Below are 25619 nucleotides of genomic sequence, written 5' to 3'. Positions count from 1 at the left end.
ATTCTATGATTCTATGATTCTATTTATTTCAAAATAAATACAATAGAACCAATCAAGCAGTAGGGCAGAAACACTGCAAATGTTGGGTCAGTGGGTTTGGAAAAATACAATAAACCTCATCACAGAAGGCTACCTAGAAGCAGTGGAATAGGCAAAAGAGTGAGCATGGCCCAGGATAGTATTGCTTGGGGAAGATTTGCTTCAGGATCGAAGGCAGTAGTTGCAGCCTTTCTGAAAGAAAAATCTGACCACCATTCCCTCCTTCTCTGTGCACTAGCATGAGATAGGAAGTAATGATTTGGCATTTGGGTGAAGTATCGGTGCCTTGTCAGTGATGAGGTAGTCAGAACTGATCAGCAGCTTGCTTATTTGCTTCATGTGCTTTCCAAACTGAGCTTAGTTCAATTTTGGGATAGGAAATCTGGGCACAAAAACACTGTTCTAAAGTGCTCCAACTTGCATCACTTATGAAGGATCTCTCCAGAGGTGCCATATGGATAAATTCACATTTTACAGAGAAGAGAGCTCAATAAATAAAAACACTTTGAGAGAGGTGGGCATGAAGCCCTCAGTACTTAAAGCCTAAAATAGTAAGCTTCACAATTTGGAGCCAGAGTACAACTTTTTGATCTGTTGGGGGTTTCAGGTGGCTCTTCCCTTCTGGGGATCTGCTGTTTGAGGTTAGCGGGTATATGTACAGCCAGTGAATCACACAAAGTATGATGGACACTGGACTGTTCCCTTAGAGTGAAAATATTTGGCACCTTAAAAGCCAAGCCGCAGAAATGCCTTTTACCAATCCAGGCAATCGTTTATGAGAGGGAAAGGAGAAAAAATACTGCAGACACACCCAGAGCATTGTGTTGATTATTTTTTCAGTTCGTTTTAGCTTAATCCTTCTCTAGTTAGGAAAACAAAACAAACCCACCCCCCCAGCCGCATTAAAATAGTGTGAGGGTCTTGACAAAATTCTGCTCCAGTTAAATGACACCTTTTGTGTGTAAAAGGTCTTCCAAGCAATGACATAAAATTACAAATTTGTAGAATTAAAAGCGTTTGGTTTTTTATTTTATCTGAACTTTTACTGGTTTGTTACAAAATACCACAACTGGACTTGGCTCTGAAGCAGTATTTTACATCTCAGAAGCCATAACTTTGGAAGAAGTTTCATTCTAGGTACGAACTCTGGAGGCAGAAGCAATCTTTAATTGAAATAAGAAGCAGCCGCATAGTCAGCCATTTCCAGAAGTTTAGTGTGTCTTTGCAAGAAAATTAATCTGCGCAGTCATCTCTAAATGCTATAACATGCTGCAGGAGTGCCCGTTTTTCTATTAAAAGCAGCTGGTCTGTTCTGTGTTAGACCTGCTGTGATTCACTAGTTCTTTCCTATCTGTATAGTGAAGGAGGGCAATCAGACTTTAATTCCCAGCTCCTTAATATGCTGAATTTTTAAAGATGCAGTCTGCTTCTCTGTTTTGTTTTTCCTGTTTTGCTCTCCCACTTAGCTAGCGGGATGAGAGCGAGGACATCTTCGCTCCTCGCCCTCCATGGGGACTGGTGAAAACCTGCCTGTTCTTTACTGGAAGCAGCACCATCTGCTGGAAAACCTCATCTCAGACTCAAAATAATCCAGAGCAGGAGGCAACACTTCAGGGCACTAATGCAGGATTAAACAATAGCAGAACTTTGCTTTTATTATCATGAAAGAACAATGAACCGTGATGTAAAGAGTCAGTTTTTCTTTGGTGTCATCAGATTTCTGCTTAGATAGTTTTTATTCTAAAGATGGTGCTGTACTTAGACAAATATAGGGCTGAGGGAATACAGGGAACTTGGCATTTTTAGGAAGAGGAGGAGTTTGGTTCCAAACACAAGAGTAGCAATTTACAGCTCTCGGACATACTACATGTATTTAAACTTGAATGAAGTAAAATTTTTTTTTTTTTTAAAGGAAGAAGCTCTCTGTCTTGTAATTGGTAAATAGGTTACATTTTCAGCCAGGCTCCTTTTAGACATAACTTGTGTTTGCTTTTTACATTCCTGCACCCTTTAAGGCTACCTGTAGACAAATTGTGGGCATAAATGCACACACTGGGCTAGCTAATCTTTTGACAGGCATTTGCAAACTAGTGAGTGAGCCAAGAAATGCAAATATTTGTGGCTACAATATGCTTGCAGCTGCACAGTGTGGTTTCAGATGGGAAGCAGGAGTTTTTACATAACTACTTCTTTGAATCTACAGATGAAACCAGAGCGTGACCTTGTTTATGCTTGAAGTTTAAAATACCACCATAAATCACTCTGCATTTTGCCACATTTCCAGAGAAGTTTTTAAACATATTGCTGTTAAACTTTGTGTTGTGAATGGCACGATAAGAGACTGCGTAAAAATAGACAAAAGAGCACATGAAGGACATTGCCTTATTTGTGGATGAGACCTCCTTGTGGCACTGGGAGTGACTAGTTACGTATGTGAAATACTGAAGCTGAGAGGGTAGGTCTAGTTACCAGCATTTTTAAGACAAGTCTCACTGCCCTCAGCTTCTCCTTGCCCCTTCCCATATGCTCTTTTTGTCTCCATCCATCTCCTCTACTTTTCTCCATGTGAGTGCTCCATCTCCTGTGTGCCCCACTTTTAGCGCAACAATTTCTTAATGGACGCATCTCTGTATGGGGGAAACTGGTATCCTGTGCTCGTCCCACCTTTCAGTCTCTGCACAGTGACAAGGCCAGCTCTGCTCTAGCCAGTACTGCAGGAGGGTCGCAAAACTCAGAGAGCTGTTCAGTCTAAGTACAGGTGAGATTTGCTTTTTCAGTGCAAGCAAAACTCTTTTAAGGCCCTGGTAAGCGAAATCAGATACCAGATCACACAAAGACACCTTGAAGTTCATGAAATAGCCAGGTGTTCTGTGACTTCTCTTATTCTGTTTCCAGTCAGAAGACACTTGCTCTGCTCTGAAAGTAAAAAAGAAAGGTATTAGAGATGGGATGAATTTGATCCACAATTGCCTTTCACCTGACAAAACTGGTATGATTGCTTTCCTTGATCTGAGCCACCCTATGTGAGGTCCCTTTCCGACCTTGGAGGACGTGGCTGAGTTTCTCTGCTCCTGTCCAGGAACCTTAACGTAACGCTCATGTGGCAGCATGGACTAGAGGGTGGGGGGAGGAGTGATCTTCCTTTCCTCCCTCCTTTCTTTCTTTCCATCTCGTCTCTCCTCCATCAATCCCACCAGCCACCTTAGGATAAGTGTACACTTGGGAGGCAGGGGAAGACACATATCCACAGAGTATTCACAATACCTTTTTCTTGACTTACTAAAACTTAATGGCCATAGGTGTTCTTTGGGCTGTTAGCACAAATCTGGGAGACAGCGACATCGGGAGACTCTTCCCAGTTCTGCCACTAACTTTACTGCTTTACCTTTCTCTGCTTTGCTATCCCTATCTGTAAGATGAGGTGTATAGCACACTTCTCTGTGGTTAAACCCCCCCGTCCCCCCCAAAACCTAACCAACCAAACAAAAAAATCCTTCGAGGTTTTTAATTGAAACACATTGCATAGGAATGAAGTGTCAGCAACTGAGGAAATGATGATAGCTCTTTCTGTAAAATGCATGAGGTGTGTTCGGGAAACATGACCTCTCCCAGGACTAGTCTACCCTGTTTCATTAATTCTGTCATGCTAACGCTGCATTTCTTATGGCAGTCAGAGAGGTGGTTTGATTGCTCATCATCTTTTTTTTCCTGTTAGAGGGCAACTTCATATAGAAGCTTACATATATATTATCCAAACATAACCTCCCTATATATAGTCCAACTCCTCTCCATGGCTGACTGTTGTTCTGCCACTCTAATCTTCACGTCTTCTTCCTCTAAAGGAGAGCGCCTGCCAGGCTGAAAGGATTTTGAAATGTTCTTGTATAAAGTGCTAGTTTTCTACTTCAGGAGAATTTTAATTATCCTTCATCTCTGTGAGCATTTTACAGTGGGTTTAGTGTCTAGCAACAAACAGGAGAATGCATAGAATTTACCAGTCAAGATTATACCTGCCTGGGAGTTTAAGAATTCAGTTTGTCCTGTGCACAAGCCATTGCTTCCAGAGGCTGCAGGCGAAATACCTAATTCATTAGAGGGCTTCAGATATCAATCTCTGAGTCAAAGTAAGTGGAAGCTGACATTATGATAAGAAATTATCCTCTTCTGGTAGGTACATATGATCCACAGCAACACCGTGCAATTAATCCAAACTACCTGCTGAAAGTTTTAAAATGGAAAACTGACATTTTACCAAATTTATATTCTAATTCTTTTGGAGCTGTAATTGAGCTTACATGTTCACAGAAGGAAAATGTTTCAGTCACATAAAGTAAAGAATTTTACAAGTGTCTTTTCTTGGTACCATTTCTGGTCCTCCTGCTTTCTCTTGCTGCATCTGACAGAAATGTCTTTTGAGGAACAATCTTTCTTCTTTAGGAATGTGGTGCCCTTTTTAAGAAGGAAAATGTGCTGGAATGAAACCCAGTTACAATAGCTAAAAAGTCTGAGTGCAAGAAATTACAGGAGAAATGCATAACAGTTGTGTAATTATCTCAATTTGTGAGTAGTGTTTATATCACTGGGATTTCACTAGTACATATACACACACACACACACAGTTGGATAATTAGTTATATTTGTGACATGTCACAGAGTTTTCCTCAGTGCATATATGTCTATGTCATCTACTTAATTAATTAGTTAATATGGGTAGATACTCCATGCACCTTTCTGAGCGCTGGTGACCCTACGAGCTGGGGGTGTGGCTGAGGGCACTTATTGTTGATGACCTGTTTCTTTTCCAGTTGTCTCCGAGGATGCATTAAGTTTCTCTAGGAACTGAGCACAATGCAGTTATTTTGGGGCAGATACCCGAATGGCTGAAAGCCTGATGTGGGAAGGGATCCTTGCTGTGTTTTCATTGGTAGTGCTGGCAGACAGAGCTCTGTCACATCCACGGCATACTGGAGAGCTCAGTGTCTGGTCAGGATTATATGGATGCCAGTCTGGGAGATAATTTTCTCAAGTGCCTCAGCTGGGCAAACTCTGGATTGCACACTTGGCGTGAAGTTAGATAGTTCATGAACTGACTGTGATTTCCTGTGGTTTTCTGCATGTTGGAGCTATGTGAGGGAAAAGGCTGGAAATAAATGTGTTTTGAAGGTGTGCATAGAAAGATCAGTGCACTTGTGTGCTTCCAGATATAGATGAGAGAGGAAAGAAGCTTGACCATCTCCTTCAGACCTCCTTGGACTCCCATGCTGTGTGACAAACCTGCCATCCTACGGCAGCTGCTGCTGCAGAGACTGTCACACCCTAGTGCTTAGGTGTCCTGGCAGATCTGTGTGTCCGGTGCTGCTGGCCCTCATTGTCAAGATTTATGCAAAAGTTCACAGAGCAAACCAAAGCTTGATAATTAATAGCACTGAATATGTTTTTTTTCTCCTGTGGTAAATAAAAAAAAGAACTTCTCAAGCATTTTAAGGCATATTCAAAACCTCCCACTCGCAGATGTGTCTGATACGAACCTGGGCAGGTAATGCCTGAATGTTTTAACTGTCTTCTCCCACCAGAGCTGGACAGTGTTGAGGAGCTAGAGAAGAAGCGTATCTGCAGGATCGTCACAAAGGATTTCCCTCAGTACTTTGCAGTGGTTTCGCGAATCAAGCAGGAGAGTAACCAAATCGGCCCAGAGGGCGGGGTGCTGAGCAGCACGACGGTGCCACGCGTCCAGGCGTCCTTCCCCGAGGGTGCTCTAACCAAAAGAATCCGCGTGGGGCTCCAGGTAAAGGTGCCCTCATGTTCATATCTGCAGTGTCTACAAGCGCATCGTTGGTCTTAATGCATGAGGCTTGCAGCTAAGGAGCCCCCTGCTCCTTAGTAGTGGGTTGCAAGGTGGGTAGTATTCACACCTGAGATCTGAATTGGCATGTGTCTGCCAGGGCACGCTCTCTGCCACTCAGTGCCCCCGTGGTGATGCACAGTCCTCCTTCCCTTTTATCATCACCTTGAGTATTGCTTAGCATCTGAAGAATGGAGAGAAAAGCAAAGGCCTGGAGTCACTACAGCCTCAGTGATACTGTCTCCCATCTTCCCGTTGGCCACGGCTACCGGCAGCTATGAGCTGCACAGCCACTGTGCAGTCCCAGTCTCCTGCGGCAAAGTAGCAGCTTGTGATTGGTGTCACTGGGCTGCTCTTTGCCATAGGAATGTGTTTGGTAAGGATTTCATGCAGCTGTTTGCCAGCTGTTACTGGGTCAAAGACCTCCCATATACATCTGTTGTAGCTTAGGACATTCACCATTGGTGTTTCTAGCAACGGGTGGAATCTGGGAAGAGCAAATAGCTTAAACTCTCCGCAAACAAACTGCAGAGAAAGTGGAGAAATATTCCGTAGGAGGTATCTTTTTCTCTGAGTTCTGTTAATTATCACTTAAAATTACTTAATAACCTGACAAGTCTGATGGGTTCATGAAATAGGGATGCTGGTTTGGATTCCAGTGTTTGGAATTCACACTGAAACATTTCTGTTAATAATATTTCATATCTAAAGATGATTAATCTTGAGAAAATGGAAGCTCTGCTATTATGGTTGTACAGCTGCCTTTCCAGAGCTCTCTAGTGTGAAGGAAGCACAATGTCTCCATATGCACTGTTGTGACTGCTGAGATTGCAATGTAGCTACATATTCTATGCATATCAATACATTGTGCAGTTCGAATAATGCAGCAAGTCACGGGTCAGCCTGATTGAAATAGACTTGAAATTTAAAAAGGAAGAAAAAAAAAAAGGCAAACAGATGCAAAACCCCGTTTCCCATAAGATGTCTGTCACTTTTGAGTTTCAGGTCTTACGTGACAAAAACTACAAAAATTCTATAGCATTTCTTCCCATGTTGGCTACTTTTCCTTTCTTCCCATATAAAGTTAGGAAACCTTTCAAGGCACAAAATGGAGGTAGAAAGTCAGAAATTTCCTTATAGCTTTTCTATAGCTTAATGCATTCTGTATGAATTTGACCCAAACAAGTATTTCTTTCCTAATAATGAATAGTGGAATAGCATAGGAAACACTGAGTACAGAGGTAAGTCAGAGTACACAGTGTTCCTCAGGAGCACGGATTTGTGTTTGGCAGAGATGTGAGAATTGTTCAGCATCTCTGAGACAGAGTGTCTAGTCCTCACTTTTCAAGTGCAAAATAGGCCTCTTTTTGCATTTTGAAATTGTATTTAATATCACCCATGACTGTAAATTAAAAACAAAACCAAACATGCTCTGAAAAACTCTCAGCAAATACTGCAGGCAACCTTCTGAGATTTATAGTTTTGCTCTACAAGTTAGCTATTAGGAAATCATAAGTGGGCTGTTGAGAAAAATACTAAGCATGAATTGTACTAATAATCACCCTCGAGAGCTATAGGAGAAGGCTGCCTCGGAAAAAAAAAGAAATAAAATTCTACAGAAAATAAAAGAAAAATTGAATTATCTTTTGGAAAACAGTTCTGCATGTCTATAACCAATTTGTAGCTCTAGTTTAAATACTTTCCCTGTGTTGACAGGCTCAACCGGTTCCAGAAGAGATTGTCAAAAAAATCCTTGGAAACAAAGCAACTTTCAGTCCCATTGTCACTGTGGAGCCAAGAAGAAGAAAATTTCATAAGCCAATAACCATGACAATTCCTGTGCCACCTCCGTCGGGAGAAGGCATAACCAATGGGTACAAAGGAGACACGACGCCCAGCCTTCGACTTTTATGTAGCATTACAGGTTAGAGAAAATCATGCTCTTTGCAAAGGTTTCTGTGACAGCAGTGCTTCTGTGCTCACTCTCATAACTGTACAACTCGTGCTTTCCAGTAAAGGAACATTGGTGTGTTTGGTCCAGGAGAGTTCAGATCAGTTCTCCCGAGCAAAGCCAGCTGAGGTCATTTGAAAGGCTCCCACTGATTCCCTGGGCTCTGAATCTGGTCTCATGCCATTGCAAAAGAACTCTGCCAACAGATATTAACTGCTATTTTATATTTAGCCAGGATGAAGAATTTCAGCCTTGGCTATTAAACATGGTTGTCAGTAAAAGTAGTTGGCAGAAATAATAGCTGATATCAAGAGCAGGTTTGCTATTGACTTGTAGGTATGTACTTTGCTTACATCAGCATCGTTTTCTGGTGTGTAAGATATAATGTAATATATAACATGTAGCTCAGCTGGTGGAGAACATTATTGTCTAGGTTCTCTTTTTATGTGTGAAGCAAAATAGCCTAAGATAGAGATATTCTTATGTAGTCTGTATATGCTTGGTGTTTGAAAGAAAATGTCCATGGTTTATATTTACATAGGAGGTACTTCACCTGCACAGTGGGAGGATATCACAGGCACCACTCCGCTGACGTTTTCAAATGACTGTGTCTCATTCACAACCAATGTTTCAGCCAGGTATGGTAACAGAGCTTGCCAAATGCACCTAGGGTGTAGCTTCCCTTGATGAACAAAGTGCAGAGTTGTGGGGTTGTTTTTTGGCTTTCTGTAAGTCTTTTGCAAGACTGATGAAGCAGTGATGGACCAGATGCTTCTTTGTCACTATGTATCAGCATCCCACACATCCAGGGTTGCGCATGAAGCTTTGCCCTGGCCTTTTCTGCTGCAGTGATGTCTCCTGGCAATCACACATGCTGTTTCTCTAAAGGCTGTGGTGCCACACAGGGGTTTGGTTTTCTGCAAACAGCAACAGAAATGCTCATTCAATAAAAAAATTGGAGGGATTCATAAAACCATATTTGTTTAAAAAGATAAAGACATTCAGTTTTTGGCTGTCGGCTTTTTAGTTGAAAATTATGTAAAATTACTCTCAGAAAAATATCATTTGCCAAAAAATCATGGTTTGAAATGAATTTTGATGGACTTAGTGGATTTACATACTGATTGGAGGCATTCAACAGGATCTGTACAAATCATGCATCCTAGTGGAGAAAATTTATGGTATGCCAGGTAACGAGTTTATAATTCAGTACGTAACATTTGCACCTATAAAAAGCTTTATAAAGAGAGAGAATTGCTGAAAGAACCAAATAGATCAGGACTGAAGTATTGTGGAAAAGACTTATACAAACTATAAATGAATATATATATATATCTCTCTCTCTCTATATATAAAAAACTTGTATGAAAATTGTCATCAAACTCTTAATCATAAGATGAGAAAATAACAGTATAACATCTATCCCTTTGGGAAACTTCACTGTAGGCATATTCAGTTCAACCTATGTGGGAGATGTGATTTTGCTGTATGTATGTGTTATAAAGGAGGTTGTTTTAGCACATCAAATGTACAGTGAATCATCAGCACATTACAATATACATGGGGTTTGGTCACAAGAAATGCCATTTCCCCACTTTGGCTTCAAATGAGGCTTAAAATAGACAATTTTATGAGATACCAGTGTGAGAAGGGTCAAATAAGTATATCAACATTTCATTGCCAGCTATTCCCAGTTTTTGGATGGTTAAAGCTCCACTGAAAGTAGAAAGAAAATTACAGCTTTGGGAAGTCTGCAAGGGCAGTACGCATTGCCAAGGATCACAGGACATGGTTTCTCTTTAAAGGCTTAAGCAATGTTTGAGCATAATGAAAAGTTGATTTAATGGTTTGCTTTTTCCCACTCAGGTTTTGGCTCGCAGACTGCCATCAAGTACTAGAGACTGTTGGGCTGGCAACACAACTTTATAGAGAATTAATATGCGTTCCTTATATGGCAAAGTTTGTGATATTTGCCAAAATGAATGACCCTGTGGAATCCAATTTGCGTTGCTTCTGCATGACTGATGACAAAGTGGACAAAACTTTGGAGCAACAAGAGAACTTTGAAGAAGTTGCAAGAAGCAAAGACATTGAGGTATATTTCTTACTCACAGCTGGCTTCCTCCTTGTAAATGGACAATGTGTTTTCCAAGTGGCAACAGGTCCTGCAAAAGCCACTATAAGCCCAGTTAAATAAAGGTTCACAGCAAGGCTGTGTCAAAAAATTTCTTGAAAGGAGGCCAAAAAAGGACAAGGTGTGGGGAGCATGAGGACCTGTCTCCAAATGGGTGACCCAGGCCAGTCTGCAGTGGGTTTTGCACGCACTCTTGTCGAGTAGCCCTGGCTGGGCTTTGCAGATGGCTGACCTGGAATTCCTCCTCATTGGCCCTGCAGACACACAGTCATGAGTAGGGCTGGTTTGTGGTGAATACGTAGTCACCAACACACAGTTTCTTGATGGAAATCTACACATTCTTACTGCAGAAAAGTCACTTGTGTAGCTCACGGTTTCCCAAACTGCCTGCACTCATAGTACCTTGCCATAATGCATAGTGGTTTTCTAATTTGTTGTTGAATTTAATCTGAGTGGGCACTTGTGCTAAACTCAGGAACTATGATGGGGGAAATAATGATATGCTTATGTACGTGGATCTACTATGAAAATAGGTTTTATTGATTTTTATTTATTGCTTTGATAGGTTCTGGAAGGAAAACCTATTTACGTTGATTGCTATGGAAATCTGGCCCCTTTGACTAAAGGCGGACAGCAGCTTGTTTTTAATTTTTATGCTTTCAAAGAAAATAGACTGCCGTTCTCTATCAAGGTAAAAGCAAAACAAGCCAAATAATTCTGCTGATATTTCCCGCCCCCTATCCCCGTCATAACACTTTTTCAGCCCGATAGGACTAACTTGCCCCGAGGATGTAAGTGTCATTGTTTAATATGTGAATAACATGGAGAGGGTGCTTTGCATGAAGCCACAAAAGAGCTGCTGGCAGATCTGGGACCAGAATACTCATTATATGGATTCACAGCCTTTTATTAAAACCATATCTCAGGTTAGACCCCCAGAATATTACCGGTAGATCACTATTTCCTAGGAACTAAGCAAAGGAGATGCATTCAATAACACACTGTACAGCAGAACACCCTCCAAAAAGTGTGCACAGACACTTCATCCCCAAATTACCACGAACGGATGCTCACTTTCCTTAGCCTTATCATAGCTGCCGTGCAAAAGAAGTTTTTAAGCATTTTGATAAGCACAGTGCAAAACATGGCAGAAAAAAATGAAGGTGAGCAGAAAATGTCTCTCAGTAATATCCCAGTATGAAACTGTCTGGTTGGACTCACTCAACATCTTGTCTTGCATGGATTTACCACCAGAGAGCTTCAGGCTGATCTAACTCTTTCATGGTAACACTTTTTCTCCTTCAGCACCTCAGGCTGAGCTCCAGCTCAGTAACATTGGTATTTGCCCATTAGATAGCTTCTTGTGGAAAGAAATGGAGAAACTCTCCAGAAACCTCCTCTAGGTATCTGAATTACTACATATTACTACACTGTACTAAAATTTCTTTTCTAGGTAAGAGACACCAGCCAGGAACCTTGTGGTCGATTATCATTTTTGAAAGAACCAAAGACTACGAAAGGACTGCCACAAACAGCTGTTTGCAACTTGAATATCACTCTGCCAGCACATAAAAAGGTATTTGTTAGGAAAAGTAAACATTTTCCTTAGGGTTGGTTTGATTTTTTTTTTTTCGCTCCTTTAGTTTTTGGGTTGGTTTTTTTTTTTTCCTGCTAGTGATAAAGAAACCCTGTGAAATGCCAGTAATGAGAATGCTTTGGAACATGATAAAGGCTTTTTAAATTTGTGTTTTATTGGGTTCCTGTATGTAGAACGCTTTTAAAGTCTCTTGTTACTGTGGTGTCAAGTTCCTATAATTTTTATGATTCTGTTTACAGCTCATGCTTCAGCCTGCAAGTCATAGGTTTATGCTTTCAGTAATGTCATGTGTTGATTTGCATTGGATGTAAGATTTTGTTTTTCTTTTGTGTTGACATTTTGGATTTGCTTTGCCTTATAAATCAGCTTGCATTTTGTGCTCCCAATTTGGTCCTTTTCATATCCTGATATTCTTTTCCCTGCTGTCCATTATAATATTCCTTGTCTCTGCAATGCATCTTGGACCAAAAGGAAACAGAGTCAGATCAAGAAGATGAGGTAATATAAACACTGTCTTCTGTTTTTATTTCCTTCAGCTTTAGTGAAGAAAAGCAATATGTTATAGAAAAAACAAACAACTATTTTTAACTGTGGCATTGAAATGATACCTACAGAATAACCATATCCTTGACATCTAATAGTCTGTTGCAAAACAGTAGAAGTGCACAAATGTGGAAGAAATACGATTCTATATTATGAAATTAAACCAAGCATTGAATAATAGCAGTCTGAAATTTAACTCATTTTCTTCTGAAAAAGGATAGAATTATAAAATTCAGACCAAGTCCATTTTTGGCAAAATCAAGAAGAGTTTAGTGGATATGATTTTATCTCTTGGAGTAATACTGCCAATGCTTTGGTAACTTGTATTTCTGAGAAGGAAAGAAGTATTGTTGAGGCCACAATAGTGGCCTATAATATTTTACTCCTGAAAATAAACTGGATTCTTCTGAAAAAGCAAAATAGCCAAGAGCAATTTCTAAATATTGTGTACAAATCTATTTTCAAATAAACCTCAGATATTTGCAGCTTAAAAATCCACTGTTTGCTGGAAACTGCAACATTAGATTGTCAGGAAATTGAGTGGGTTTTACTCATTAGAGGCAGTGATAAATGAGATCACCTTATAAAAGAAACTACATAGATGTATCCCATTTACTTAGCAGCAAAGTTTTCTTCTCTTCCTGGTGGCAAATAAATAGCTGTAGCCACCTGCTGATTAAAATAATAATAAAAAACCCAAACCAAAACACTCCTTACATGTTAAAAAATAATAATAGCAACGACATCACTTTGTCTCCACAGGGTTTGTTCCCAGTGAGCTATTATATAGCTATAACAATAGTTTTCTTTCTTAACAAACCATATTTTTAGCCACATAATCAAGTGAGCTGATCTCTGAAGGACTTTTAATATTTAAGACATCACACTAGCAGCTATGCCACTGAACGCAGCGACTTATGATGCAATTTATTAGTTAACAATAGTAGTCTGCTTTCTAATCTGCATCTTTGCATTTTGTGCCTATTAAAAAAAATCCCCTCCCATGCCTTTTTTTGTCCTTAATGTATTCACTTTAAAGCCAGTGTACATTGTGGTGTATGTGCTTTCAGGACAAATTAATTTGGGGATAAATACTTGATCAGTCTAAGTGGTACTCTTATGAATGTTTTATGTCTGTATCTGTAGTCTTTCGTGTTGATCTCCTGTTTCTAGCCAAAGGTGGTTTGTTTTACAGAGAATGAATAATACCATACCATTTCTAGTAGCGTGAAGCAGTTTATTAAGTGAAAATGGGATAATACAGTATTGAGATACTTTAAGGCAGGATCATAAGCTACACCTGCTATCTAAGCTCTTTTACCCATAGGAATGAATCCATGGGGTCATCTCTTAGGGTTGCAGTTCCTTCCCTGCTTGCTCCAGAAGGGTAGTCATTCACAGCAGGTTTCTGCCACCTCCAATAGCCACGCTCCCTGCTCCACAGTGCCTGACACTCATTACATGGCAGGCAGGAATGGAGACTGGCTCTGTCCATTCCTTGCCTGCTTGCCCAGATTTGGCTTCAGCATGCCTTCCTGAAGCTGAACAGAAACATCCATTCTCCCTTGTGGGGATGTGTACCGCAAATCATGCTGAGGTTTGATGATTGTTCTGTTCAAATGGAAGATAGCGATACTAAAGGCACTAAACAGTATTATGTTTTGTTGCAGACGGAGAAAGCTGACCGGCGCCAGAACTTTGTCTCTCTTGCTTTACGTAAGCGCTACAGCTATCTGACTGAGCCTGGAATGAGTGAGTTGCTATTACCAAAGTACTAAACCATATACATGATTTTTCATAAGAAGAGACATTTTTTCTATAAACGTTGTATTTGGTGTCACTCTGGAAAAAAAGAAAAAAAAAACCCCACCTATCTAAAACAAAACTCTTGGATGGTCTGTGAACTCTTGTGTTGTGAGAGCTTGAAGAATCCTGACTGGCAAATGACATGTGTTAGTTAAGTAAAAATATAATAATTTTTTAAAATGCCATGTAGCTCCAGAGGAGGAGGATTGCAAATTGCTTTCAAAAAGAGTCTGTTCCTCTTCCCTTTGAAAGATTAGGGAATGTCACGTAAAAGTTCAGCAAGCTGGAGAATGCCATTCAGATAAGCACTTAAATGTTTAGATACTTAGCCAAAATGGACTCTCTCATATTTTATATTTTCCCTCTTCTTTCTCCTCCCTTTCCCTTTTTCCTCTGTTCCCTGCAGATGCTTTTTATTCCTTGGCACCACACATTGCTTCCTCTTAAACTTACGTTCCCCTTGACCAGGCCTGTGGCATTCCTTTCCTTCCCTGTTAAATACAATAATGTATTTGGCTTAGCTTTTCTTCCCTCACCTCTCCTGTCTGAGGTTGACTGCTATTGTTCCCCATTCCCAGGCTTTTTCTTGCCTTTTTTTTCCTTCGTGACTTCTCAGTTGCTACGCTGCAACAGACCCTTTGATACAATTCCATAAAATCCATAGACAAACTTCATCTGGTCTTGGGAATTCCCACTGGATGGCTGCTGTTTAATTATCCTATAAGATCTATGGCTTCTTTGGATCAGATGTGCTCCAGAATATATTACACTTCTCAGGCCTGGAAGAAGACTTCAAGCATATAACATCTGAAGAAGCTATCAGATCTGCTGAGACATCTTGATGGACTGTTAAGGTATCGTGAAAGGCTTGATGGGAACTGAGAGAGAGGGAAAAGGAAGTTGCTTGAAAGGAGTTTGATAACTGTGTATGTTGCTTACAATTAGTTTTTCAGGCCTCATTGAAAAAGAAGAAAAAGTAGTCTTATTTATTATCCATTAAGTCTCATTTGCAAAAAGTTGGAGGGGAAAAAACCTAAACCCACTTGAGCTGTACTCAAAAAAAAGATGGGTTAACACAGTAGAAGTTCCTGACCATTCTTTAACTATTCTTATCCCTTTTGGCAATGGTTACTACTTAAGGCTGTGAGCTACCCAAAAAGGGTATCAAAAATGATTGTGTTTGCCAGGAAACATCGTAGATAGTGGTTTGGCCATCAGCCTGAGCACCACGTCCTGTGCACGTGTAGCATGTAGTCAGCAACTGTCACTACCACCTGCACCATGCTGGTGCGAGGGGAGGGTGTGATCTCAGAGGTGCAGTTCTTCCAGAGAGCACACACTACCCAACACAGAGCCAGGACTGCTGCTGTGGCTGCTTTACATCGCAGGGTATTTGCTCCAGTGATTGGATACGAGTGACGAACCTCTACCTATTTCCAGTGAATTTGATGGCACAGCTCTCGCAGTTTTGGTAGCAGCAGGGGTTGTTCTTTTTACTCACACAGGCGCGTGCGTGCCTGCCCGTGCATACATACAGATTTTTTTCCTCTGCACCCCTGCCAGTGCAGAAGCAAGCGAGGCAGATGGGATATTCCCCTGCCTCCCTGTCCTTACCCCTGCTCAGGCAAAGGGACCAAAGGGCCCCTCGGCTCTTCCCAGCAGTGAGGTCCCCACAGAAGAGGAGTGCTGCAGTGGGTTAAACCTGCTCGGTCCTGGCTGTTTGCTTGCAGCTGAAGAGGAGCAAGGCTGAGCGGGGGCCACTTGTATGGGTTCACTCAGTGCTTTCAGTTACCAGCTGCAAGCAAGGAAGTGTCTTTTCATGCACTAACATGCATGAAAGTAGTAACTAACATCTGTTTTCTGATAAAATCTTGGATGCAGAGTGATGGAAACTGTTAAGGCCAAGAGTGTCCAGTAGCCAAAAAGGGCTGTTATATAAAACCACTCTTTAGAATATTATCCCACTCTAAAGACTTGCATGGTTGTGGGGATTTCTTTGCTATTTCAAAATAGTAAAATTGCCCAGTTCCCTACTGTTCGAGTTATGTCATAGCTGCACACACTGGTAAATTACTCAATTTTCTTTGTACCAGTTCTTCTTCTCAGCTGCAATAAGGAGCACAGAAAAAGCATCTTAAACATGTCTGAATCCGTGATTTAACAGGAGAAAGAGCAGTTAAGAGGGGAGCCTGTTGGTTTGATTGCCTCACTAGCCAGTTGTGATAGACTGGCTCATCACATCGCAGTGGGGTCCCTGTAAAGACGTTTCCAAACACAAACTGCTGAACAAGTTGTTTTGTTGTTAGTTCTTTTCATAGTGATTTTGGGGTTTTTTTCTTGGATTTGGGACTGTATGAACTTTTGGTGAATGTTAGCAGCTGCTGCTAATTAATCTTCATAATGAAGTCTAGCTCATTTAATGAAGTACACTATGTTTTCTTGTTTGAGGGGAAAAAAGAAGTGTGTTTGCGCTTAGAAATAAAATTGCAAGGAAAAATGGATGTTTCTAGACATAGGCTGTGCCAGTCAGGCCTAGTATTCAAGCTCTCTTCAACCTAAATGTTCTCAAACTGCACTATCGCCAGCCATCCACATCGCCTTCTGGGCTTCAATTGGCTTCTATAGGACCAGGACGTTTCTCCTTGCAGGATATGGACCTGTGGTATACTGAATATTCACTATTCTATAAGAGTGTGTGTGCTTTAAGTTTAAGAGTTTAGTATTAGCCTTGTTAAGCTTCTTTCACTGTAAGTTACTGTCTGTCTATAAGACAGATCAAGCAGGTTTGACAAATTATTAGTGTAACTTCAGAGAAAGGTATGTTGAATAAGTTGTTTGGATATTTTAGCTCCATTTCTAACTCCAACTTTAAAGAAAAAAAAAAAAAAAAGCCCTCTAAGTTACTTTCAATGTCAACTCTCTGAATGTTATTCTGTATCAGAGGATATGTATGCTGTAATGGGATTCCCAGAAATACTGTCTTCTGGCATGAGTACGTCCTGTGATGCAAAATGTGGTTGATGATGATTTTGTTCAAAACGCCTATGAATAAGTTGAGTGTTCTGGGGGATGATAACAGTTAACAGGTTTGTCCTTGCCAGGAAGTTTTTGCATAATATATTGTTCTTTGACTGCTTTTCTAATGTTACCTTTTGAGAAATGTAAAGTTGAACAGGTCTGTCTTTGAGCTGATACAAGAAATCTCCTCAAAAGGTACCAAGACACTACATCTTGTAGAAAAAGTGTACTCTTCTTTTAATGGCCTTTTGTGAAATGATTTTGTAAGGTTTACATATTTGTGCTTAATACAGCATACAAAATGTATTAATCTCTGTGCTCGTTTTGACATGATATATTGTGCATGAATAAAAACTGATTCAGTTGCTTTGCTTGCTCACGTTTATCATATATCATACTTTCCATATTTCATGTATGACATATGCTTCTTAAAATCATTTCATGTAAAGTTTTACTTTAGTTTTTACCAAACAAAAGGAATATCGCATGAGAAACAAACGCAAAAGTTCCTTTCCTTTCTTTATTTTTATTATTTTTTAAAATCTTGACTCAGAAAAGCTCTTGCTCTTATTGGCTTTGTGAGTGTGAAGCATATCCGAATTGTGCATGGGAGATACAGATTTGAATTTATTCCAGTTGCTTCACAGTTTGCACATCAATTGCCTGTCACTTAAAGGAATTTTGGGTTCTGCATGAAATAGTTCTGAGTGGTTTAAAAAAAAGATTTTAGCTCTATAATGTCATTTTACGCAAGTTTATATTTTGTATAGGTTCAATACCTGAATAGAACAACAACAACAGAAATTATTAAAAGGATAATTCTAATAGTTGCGCAAAGCAGAGACATACCTAAACAGGCAAAACAGAACCGATACGAGTATTTCAGAAATAGCACATCAGAAAGTCAATAGGAAGTAAGAGAAGCAATTTTGACATAGCTTTATTTTTACCTTATGGATTCCTTCTGTGTGTTTTCTGTTCTTCATTGTTTGCAGATTTGGTTGCTATGTGCTTTCTGTCTTTCATTTCATGTTGCTTTTTGGTTTGGACCAGTCATCAGTATATGGCTCATTCCTATTTTTTTCTTTCCTTTTTTAAATCTTTTTTTGCCTCCTTCATCCTAACTCATGCAAACAATTGTACTTGCTTTTTGTAATATTACAACGTTTACTGACCAATTTTCTTCTCTGGTCTCTCTGTTTTTCAATCATTTTTGTTGATTTATGTTTGATTTTAATTTAACAATTTAAGAAACAGTTGAACGGAGTGCAGGAGCAACAAGATCCCTACCTGCTACTTACTCATACAAGCCATTCTTTTCAACACGGCCATATCAGTCATGGACAACAGCTCCAATTACAGTGCCTGGGCAAACCAAATCAGGCTTCACTTCCTTATCAAGCTCTTCCTCTAACACTCCTACAGCTTCCCCATTAAAATCAATATGGTCTGTTTCTTCTGCTTCTCCAATCAAATCCACATTAGGAGCTTCTACCACATCTTCAGTTAAATCTGTTAGTGATGTAGCATCTCCGATTAGATCATTTCGGACAATCTCTTCACCAATAAAAACTGTGGTATCGCAGCCTCCATACAATATGCAGGTTACTTCAGGCTCTTTCGTCAAAGCTCCCGCAGTCACAGAAGCCGCTAGTCTAAAAGGGCTGGCATCCACTACCACATTCCCCTCTCGGACATCTCCAGTGACTACAGCAGGATCTCTCTTGGAGAGATCATCCATAACCATGACGCCTCCAGCATCCCCCAAATCCAACATTAACATGTACTCTTCAAGTTTGCCACTTAAATCAGTCATCACATCAGCATCTTCACTTTTATCGTCCCCTCTAAAGTCAGTGGTGTCACCTGCTAAGTCAGCAGTTGATGTTGTTTCATCCTCTAAAGTCATGATGGCATCGTCTCTCTCGTCGCCAGCAAAACATGTAGCTGGGCACACAGATGTACCATTGCTTAATGGGTCTGTGTCACCTCTGAAATACCCATCTTCTGCCAACTTAATAAATGGATCCAAAGCTGCAGCTGTTTTTCAAGACAAGATTGCTGCAGCTGCACATTCTGCAAGTTGTGCTGCTAACGCAGTTGCTGACACGGCTGAGAGAGTGTTTTCAACAGCTACAACAATGTCATTTTCTCCACTCAGGTCATTTGTGTCTTCAGCACCATCAGCTTTCCAGTCAATGAGAACTCCTCCTGCAGGTGCTTTGTACACAGCCCTTGGGTCAATATCTGCAACTACCTCATCAGTAACTTCATCAACGATAACAGTGCCGGTATATTCTGTAGTCAATGTTTTGTCTGAACCAGCATTAAAGAAGCTCCCAGAGTCGCCTTCCCTTACAAAATCAGCTGCTGCGTTACTGTCACCTATTAAAACATTGACTACAGAGGCACGCACACAGCCTCCCTTTAATCGAACTTCATCTCCAATAAAATCATCCTTGTTTTTAGCACCCTCTGCTCTCAAACTATCCACACCATCTTCTTTATCCTCCAGTCAGGAGATACTGAAAGATGTTGCTGAAATGAAAGAGGATCTAATAAGAATGACTGCAATATTGCAGACAGATGTCGCAGAGGACAAACCGTTCCAACCTGAGATACCAAAAGAGGGTAGAATTGATGATGAAGAGCCCTTTAAAATTGTTGAGAAAGTAAAAGAGGACTTAGTAAAAGTTAGTGAGATTCTGAAAAAAGATGTGTGTTTAGAAAGTAAAGGGTCGGCTAAAGTATCGAAAAGTGATCAAGGACACCTGTCTGAGGATGACTGGGTAGAGTTCAGTACAGAGGAGATTGATGAAGCGAGACAGCAAGCTTTGACAAGCCCTCCTATATCTGTTCCAGAGAAGGTCCAAATTAAAACTAAAACCATGTCGGAAAAGGATTATAGCTTGTCAAAAGTTATTGATTACTTAGCAAATGATATTGGTAGCAGTTCATTAACAAACATAAAGTACAAGTTTGAAGAGGGGAAAAAAGAAGGTGAAGAGAGACAAAAACGCATTTTAAAACCAGCTATTGCTTTGCAGGAACATAAACTTAAAATGCCTCCAGCCTCCATGAGGCCTTCAACATCAGAAAAGGAGTTATGTAAAATTGCAGATTCCTTTTTTGGAACAGATACTATTTTAGAGTCTCCAGATGACTTTTCTCAACATGATCAAGATAAAAGTCCCTTATCTGACAGTGGCTTTGAAACGAGGAGTGAAAAGACACCTTCTGCCCCACAAAGTGCTGAAAGCACAGGGCCAAAACCACTTTTCCATGATGTACCCATCCCTCCTGTCATTACAGAAACAAGAACTGAAGTAGTTCATGTTATCCGCAGCTACGAACCATCATCCGAAGAAACTCCAGAGCAGAAAGCAGAGGAGCTACCGGCCTCGAAACCTACCCCTACGTTTATGGAGCTAGAGCAAAAACCTGCTGGATCTATTAAAGAGAAGGTTAAAGCTTTTCAAATGAAAGCCAGCAGCAGTGAAGAAGATGACCATAAGTGTGTCCTTAGTAAAGGTGTCCGAGTAAAAGAAGAAACTCATATCACTACGACAACTAGGATGGTTTATCATAAACCTCCATGCACTGAAAGCACGTCTGAAAGAATTGAGGAAACAATGTCTGTCCATGACATAATGAAAGCCTTTCAGTCTGGACGTGACCCTTCCAAAGAACTGGCAGGTCTGTTTGAACATAAATCATCAGTAACATCTGATGTTAGCAAGTCTGCTGAAACTTCACCACAACATGCAGAGAAGGACAGCAAAATGAAACCCAAACTGGAGCGAATAATAGAGGTCCATATTGAAAAAGGTAATCAGGCTGAACCTACTGAAGTCATTATTAGAGAAACAAAAAAGCATCCAGAAAAAGAAATGTATGTATATCAGAAAGACTTACCTCGGGGAGATATTAACTTAAAAGAGTTGGAAAAACATGATGCTTTTCCTTGTTCAGACGAACAAGGTCAGCAAGAAGAAGAGGAGCTCACAGCCGAAGAGTCACTTCCTTCTTATCTGGAATCCTCTAGAGTTAACACTCCCGTGTCCCAGGAAGAAGACAGTCGCCCTAGTTCTGCTCAACTCATGTCTGATGACTCTTACAAAACACTGAAGCTTTTGAGTCAGCACTCAATAGAATACCATGATGATGAGTTGTCAGAACTAAGAGGGGAGTCTTACAGGTTTGCTGAGAAAATGCTTCTTTCAGAAAAGCTAGATGTGTCTCATTCTGATACTGAGGAGTCAGTTACTGACCATGCTCTACCCCTTAGTGCAGAGTTACAGGGGTCTGATAAACGATGCAGAGAAAAAGTAGCTACTGCCCCCAAAAAAGAGATTCTCTCCAAAATCTATAAAGATGTATCTGAAAATGGTGTAGGTAAAATGTCTAAAGATGATCGTTATGATAAAGTGACAGTGTTACACTACACTGGAGATGTTAGTAGTCCAAAACATGCAATGTGGATGCGCTTTACTGAGGACAGATTAGACAGAGGTAGAGAAAAGTTGATATATGAAGACAGGGTGGACAGGACTGTTAAAGAGGCAGAAGAAAAACTGACTGAAGTATCACAGTTTTTTCGGGATAAAACAGAGAAGTTGAATGATGAGCTACAGTCTCCGGAGAAAAAGCAGCATAAAAAAAATGGCAAAGAAATACATTCTAGCCAGAGCTCTGCCAGCAGCAGCCCTGAGAAAGTTCTGCTCTCTGAATTACCATCGTCCGGTGACGAATGGAGTAAGGTAAAGCAGTATGCCCATGATGGGAAATGCTTTCCCAAGGTGGATGAAAGAAAAGCATCCAGTTTGCCCAGCAGTCCTGAAAAAAGGATATTTGTGCAACCTGCAGAGGACTCTAAACAAACTATGGAACACAAAGGAAGTGCTCAGCAGACTGGAGTACCTGAGGTTTCACAGACTGGATTTCAGCTGAAGCAATCAAAGCTCAGTTCCATTAGGCTTAAATTTGAACAAAGTATAAGTTCAAGGAGTAAGGACGTAACTCAAGAAGAAAAAAAGCTGGATGGTCAGTCCAAAATTCCAGTAAAGAAATTGCAAGAAAGTAAGTTACCGGTGTATCAGTTTTATTCCAGAGAGAAACACGCAAAGCAAGCAGAGGTTGTTGATGGGAGCACAGCTTTACAGAAAGAGGTGAAAATGCAGGAAGATGTTGTTCCAGGTAAAGGGAAAGCTATCGAAGACTTTCGTGCTTCAGACACACAAAAACAAAGAACTGAGATGAGTAAAGGCGTGCCAGAATACTTTTCAGAACCGCAGGCAAAAGACCTGGCATATGGCTCAGACTCAACAACGAAGGGACACTGGGACAAAAAAATCTATAGGACGTGGGAAAGTCCTGGAACTTCTAATCATAAAACACAAAAAGAAAAACTTTCACATGTGCTGGTTCCAGATACAGTAAAAGAAAACCATGTTGATCATGCTGAAGCTAAAACTGACAAAAAAAGTGAATTTATCACTGTGACAGAGCACAAACTGGCAGCAAATGGAATTCATTCAGAAGAAGTGAAGGAACTGACTGTAAAATCTCCCTCAAAAAGGGTTTTATACAGAGAATTTGTTGTCAGGGAGGGGGAACGTAATGGTGAAGTGGCTGATAAAATATCCAAAAGGAAAGAAGAAATTGCTGTGTCCCATATTCCGGTCAGAATTGTTGAGGAGAAGAGAACCATGCTTGATGGTGTCTATGAACTTTCAGCTAAAGTATCCCAATCAGCTGTGATTAAGGAGAAAGTTGAGAGGCAGATTGATCATGTGGAAGATGAAAAAATAAAGCATTCAGAAATCAAAAAAGTTACCAAGCAGCAGAGCTCGATAGGTCTAAGTCCTCCTGTTGAGGAAATGGAGATATCCCCTAGCAAATCACCAGATTCTTTAGAATGTAGTCCAGGAAACGAATTTCCTTCGAGTGAGTTAGTTGACCCCGGTGCCAGTGATTACTTGGATAAAGTTGCACCGCTAGTAAGCACTGAGGGAGTAAAAGAAATTAAGACCTTACCTGTTTATGTCAGTTTTGTTCAAGTAGGAAAGCAATATGAGAAAGAGGTGCAACAAGGAAATATTAAAAAAATTGTCAGTCAGGAGAGTAAGACAGTACAAGAGACAAGGGGGACATTTTACACAGCTAGACAGCAAAAGCAACCTCCTTCTCCGCAAGGTAGTCCAGAAGATGACACACTAGAACAAGTGTCCTTTATAGATAGCTCTGGTAAAAGCCCTTTAACACCAGAAACACCGAGTTCAGAAGAAGTGAGTTATGAGTTTACATCTAAAACACCCGACTCACTAATAGCTTATATCCCAGGCAAGCCCAGTCCTATACCTGAAGTATCTGAGGAGTCAGAGGAGGAAGCAGAGGCTAAGTCAACATCTGTAAAACAGGCAGAGGTTGAGGAACCACAGATTGACAAAGCATTACCTAATCATATAAATAAGGACTCTAACAAAAGACCCAAAGGTAACAGAGTTGCCTACATTGAATTCCCTCCTCCTCCACCACTGGATGCAGATCAAGGCGAGTCAGAAAAGAAGCCTCATTATTCCACTGAGAGTGAAATGGAGATGACAGAAGTGAACTTGCAAGATGAACATGACAAATGCCAGCTGGCTGAACCTGTCATAAGAGTACAGCCGCCATCTCCTGTGCCACCGGGAGCAGATGTCAGTGACTCTAGTGATGATGAATCTCTCTATCAACCTGTTCCACTTAAAAAGTATACGTTCAAACTGAAAGAATTGGAAGATGACCAGAAAGAAACCTCAAAACCCAGAGCCCCTGAAAAGATTGAGAAGCAGAAAGAGTTAGGACATCCCACTTCTGGGAAACCTAATGAGTTTGACATTGGGCTTGATTCACCTCAGAATGATGTAGTGCAAAATGGGAATAACAATGACCAGTCTGTCACAGAGTGTTCCATAGCAACCACTGCAGAATTCTCCCATGATACTGATGCGACAGAGATTGACTCTCTTGACGGTTATGATTTGCAAGATGAAGATGATGGTTTAACTGAGAGTGATTCTAAACTTGCAGGTCCGGCAGTTGAAACCAAAAAGGACGTATGGACTACAGAAGGCATTCTAAAGCAGACTGATCGCTGCTTTAGCCAGAGTAAGCTTGAAGTCATTGAGGAGGAAGGCAAGGTAGGCCCTGAAGAAGACAAGGCACCTTCGAAGGGTCCAGCTTCTGAAAAAGCCGGAGATAAGAGCGAACAGAAGTCAGGGGCACAGTTTTTCACTTTGGAAGGCAGACACCCTGACAGGACTGTATTTCCTGATACGTATTTCAGTTACAAAGTAGATGAAGAATTTGCAACACCTTTCAAAACGGTGGCCACCAAGAGTCTAGATTTTGATCCGTGGTCCAATAACCGAGGTGACGATGAAGTGTTTGAGACTAAATCAAGGGATGATGAGGCTAAGCCATTTGGTCTGGCAGTGGAAGACAGATCTCAAGCCACAACACCTGATACAACTCCAGCCAGAACTCCAACAGATGAAAGTACGCCAACTAGCGAGCCCAACCCCTTCCCATTTCATGAAGGGAAGATGTTTGAGATGACTCGCAGTGGTGCAATTGACATGAGCAAGAGGGATTTTGTTGAAGAAAGACTCCAATTTTTTCAGATTGGTGAGCATACTTCTGAAGGGAAGTCAGGGGACAAGGGGGAAGGGGATAAAAGTACAGTCACTGCCATCACACAGCCACAGGCAGGGGACAACACTGTAGAAACAAACTTAGAGAGACCAGTAGAAACAACAGCAGTTGAACATAAGCCCATCATCCAGGCCAGTGGAGATTGCATGGAACAAACACTTGGTAGTAACTCACTGGAAAAAGCATCGGCAGCGGTAAACGCTTCTAAAGTTGATCCCAAATTGCGCACACCAATTAAAATGGGAATTTCTGCTTCCACCATGACTCTGAAGAAAGATGGCCCTGGCGAAGTGACAGATAAGATAGAAGCTGTGATGCCAAGTGGTCAGGGATTAGAAAATGAAACTGTAGCGGTGATTGCGAGTTCAGCTTCTAGCCAGACAAGCTGTAGGCAAACAGAAACTGATTTTCCAAAAGATAATTTTAATAACAACAACAATTTGGATTCATCTGCTGTCCCTACAGATGATATTACCTGTAATGTAGTGCTAAAAGAACATTTGGAACCGAAATGTTCCCGCCAGAAAGCTAATCAAGCGAAAAGTACTTCAGGAAAAGGTACAGGGACAACACAAGGACACAGAGTAAGAGATAAGCAAAAACCACACGGAGAGCAGCAAAAGTCAACAGAGTTGGTAGGGGCTAGAGGAAAATCAAAACTTCCCATAAAGGCCAGCTCAGTAAAAGAAGTCTTTTCACAAAATAATCTCCAAAACAATACAGGGAGTAAAGTGAGAGGGGCTAGTAAGCCTGACAAAGCAAAACAAAATAATTCTTCTCCCTGTCTAGAAGCAAGGTCTAGGATTCCCGTAAAAAATACACATAGGAGTAATCTAGCTAGAAGAACTCCAGCCCTGCCAAAACAAGAGCAGGTAGAGAAAGAAAAACCAAAACAGCTTCCTTCTAAATTACCAGTAAAGGTAAGATCTACCTCCGTCACCATGACAACAGTTAAAGTAAGGAAAAATCAGCTTAGGGAGGTATGTAAACATTC

At 40.7% G+C, this 25619-nt stretch overlaps 1 protein-coding gene across 1 annotated transcript in view; it reads left to right on the top strand.

Moving 5' to 3' along the window:
* Window positions 1-5612: 5612 nt before the first annotated feature.
* ANK3 (ankyrin 3, node of Ranvier (ankyrin G)) overlaps window positions 5613-25619 on the top strand; it is a gene marked incomplete at its 5' end in the record, with an annotated part of 47561 nt that continues 27554 nt past the window's right edge. Inside the window, 9 exons of the mRNA XM_009574806.1 lie at window positions 5613-5824; window positions 7598-7805; window positions 8374-8470; window positions 9699-9927; window positions 10532-10657; window positions 11420-11542; window positions 12035-12061; window positions 13777-13858; window positions 18182-24598. Of these exons, the coding sequence (XP_009573101.1) occupies window positions 5613-5824; window positions 7598-7805; window positions 8374-8470; window positions 9699-9927; window positions 10532-10657; window positions 11420-11542; window positions 12035-12061; window positions 13777-13858; window positions 18182-24598 (7521 nt within the window). The remainder of the gene's footprint in view (window positions 5825-7597; window positions 7806-8373; window positions 8471-9698; window positions 9928-10531; window positions 10658-11419; window positions 11543-12034; window positions 12062-13776; window positions 13859-18181; window positions 24599-25619) is intronic.

The sequence above is a fragment of the Fulmarus glacialis genome, unplaced genomic scaffold, assembly GCF_000690835.1.
Source record: "Fulmarus glacialis isolate BGI_N327 unplaced genomic scaffold, ASM69083v1 scaffold23823, whole genome shotgun sequence".
NCBI lineage: Eukaryota > Metazoa > Chordata > Aves > Procellariiformes > Procellariidae > Fulmarus > Fulmarus glacialis.
The sequence above is the reverse complement of the archived record's forward strand: the minus strand, read 5'-3'. Positions and strand labels throughout refer to the sequence as shown.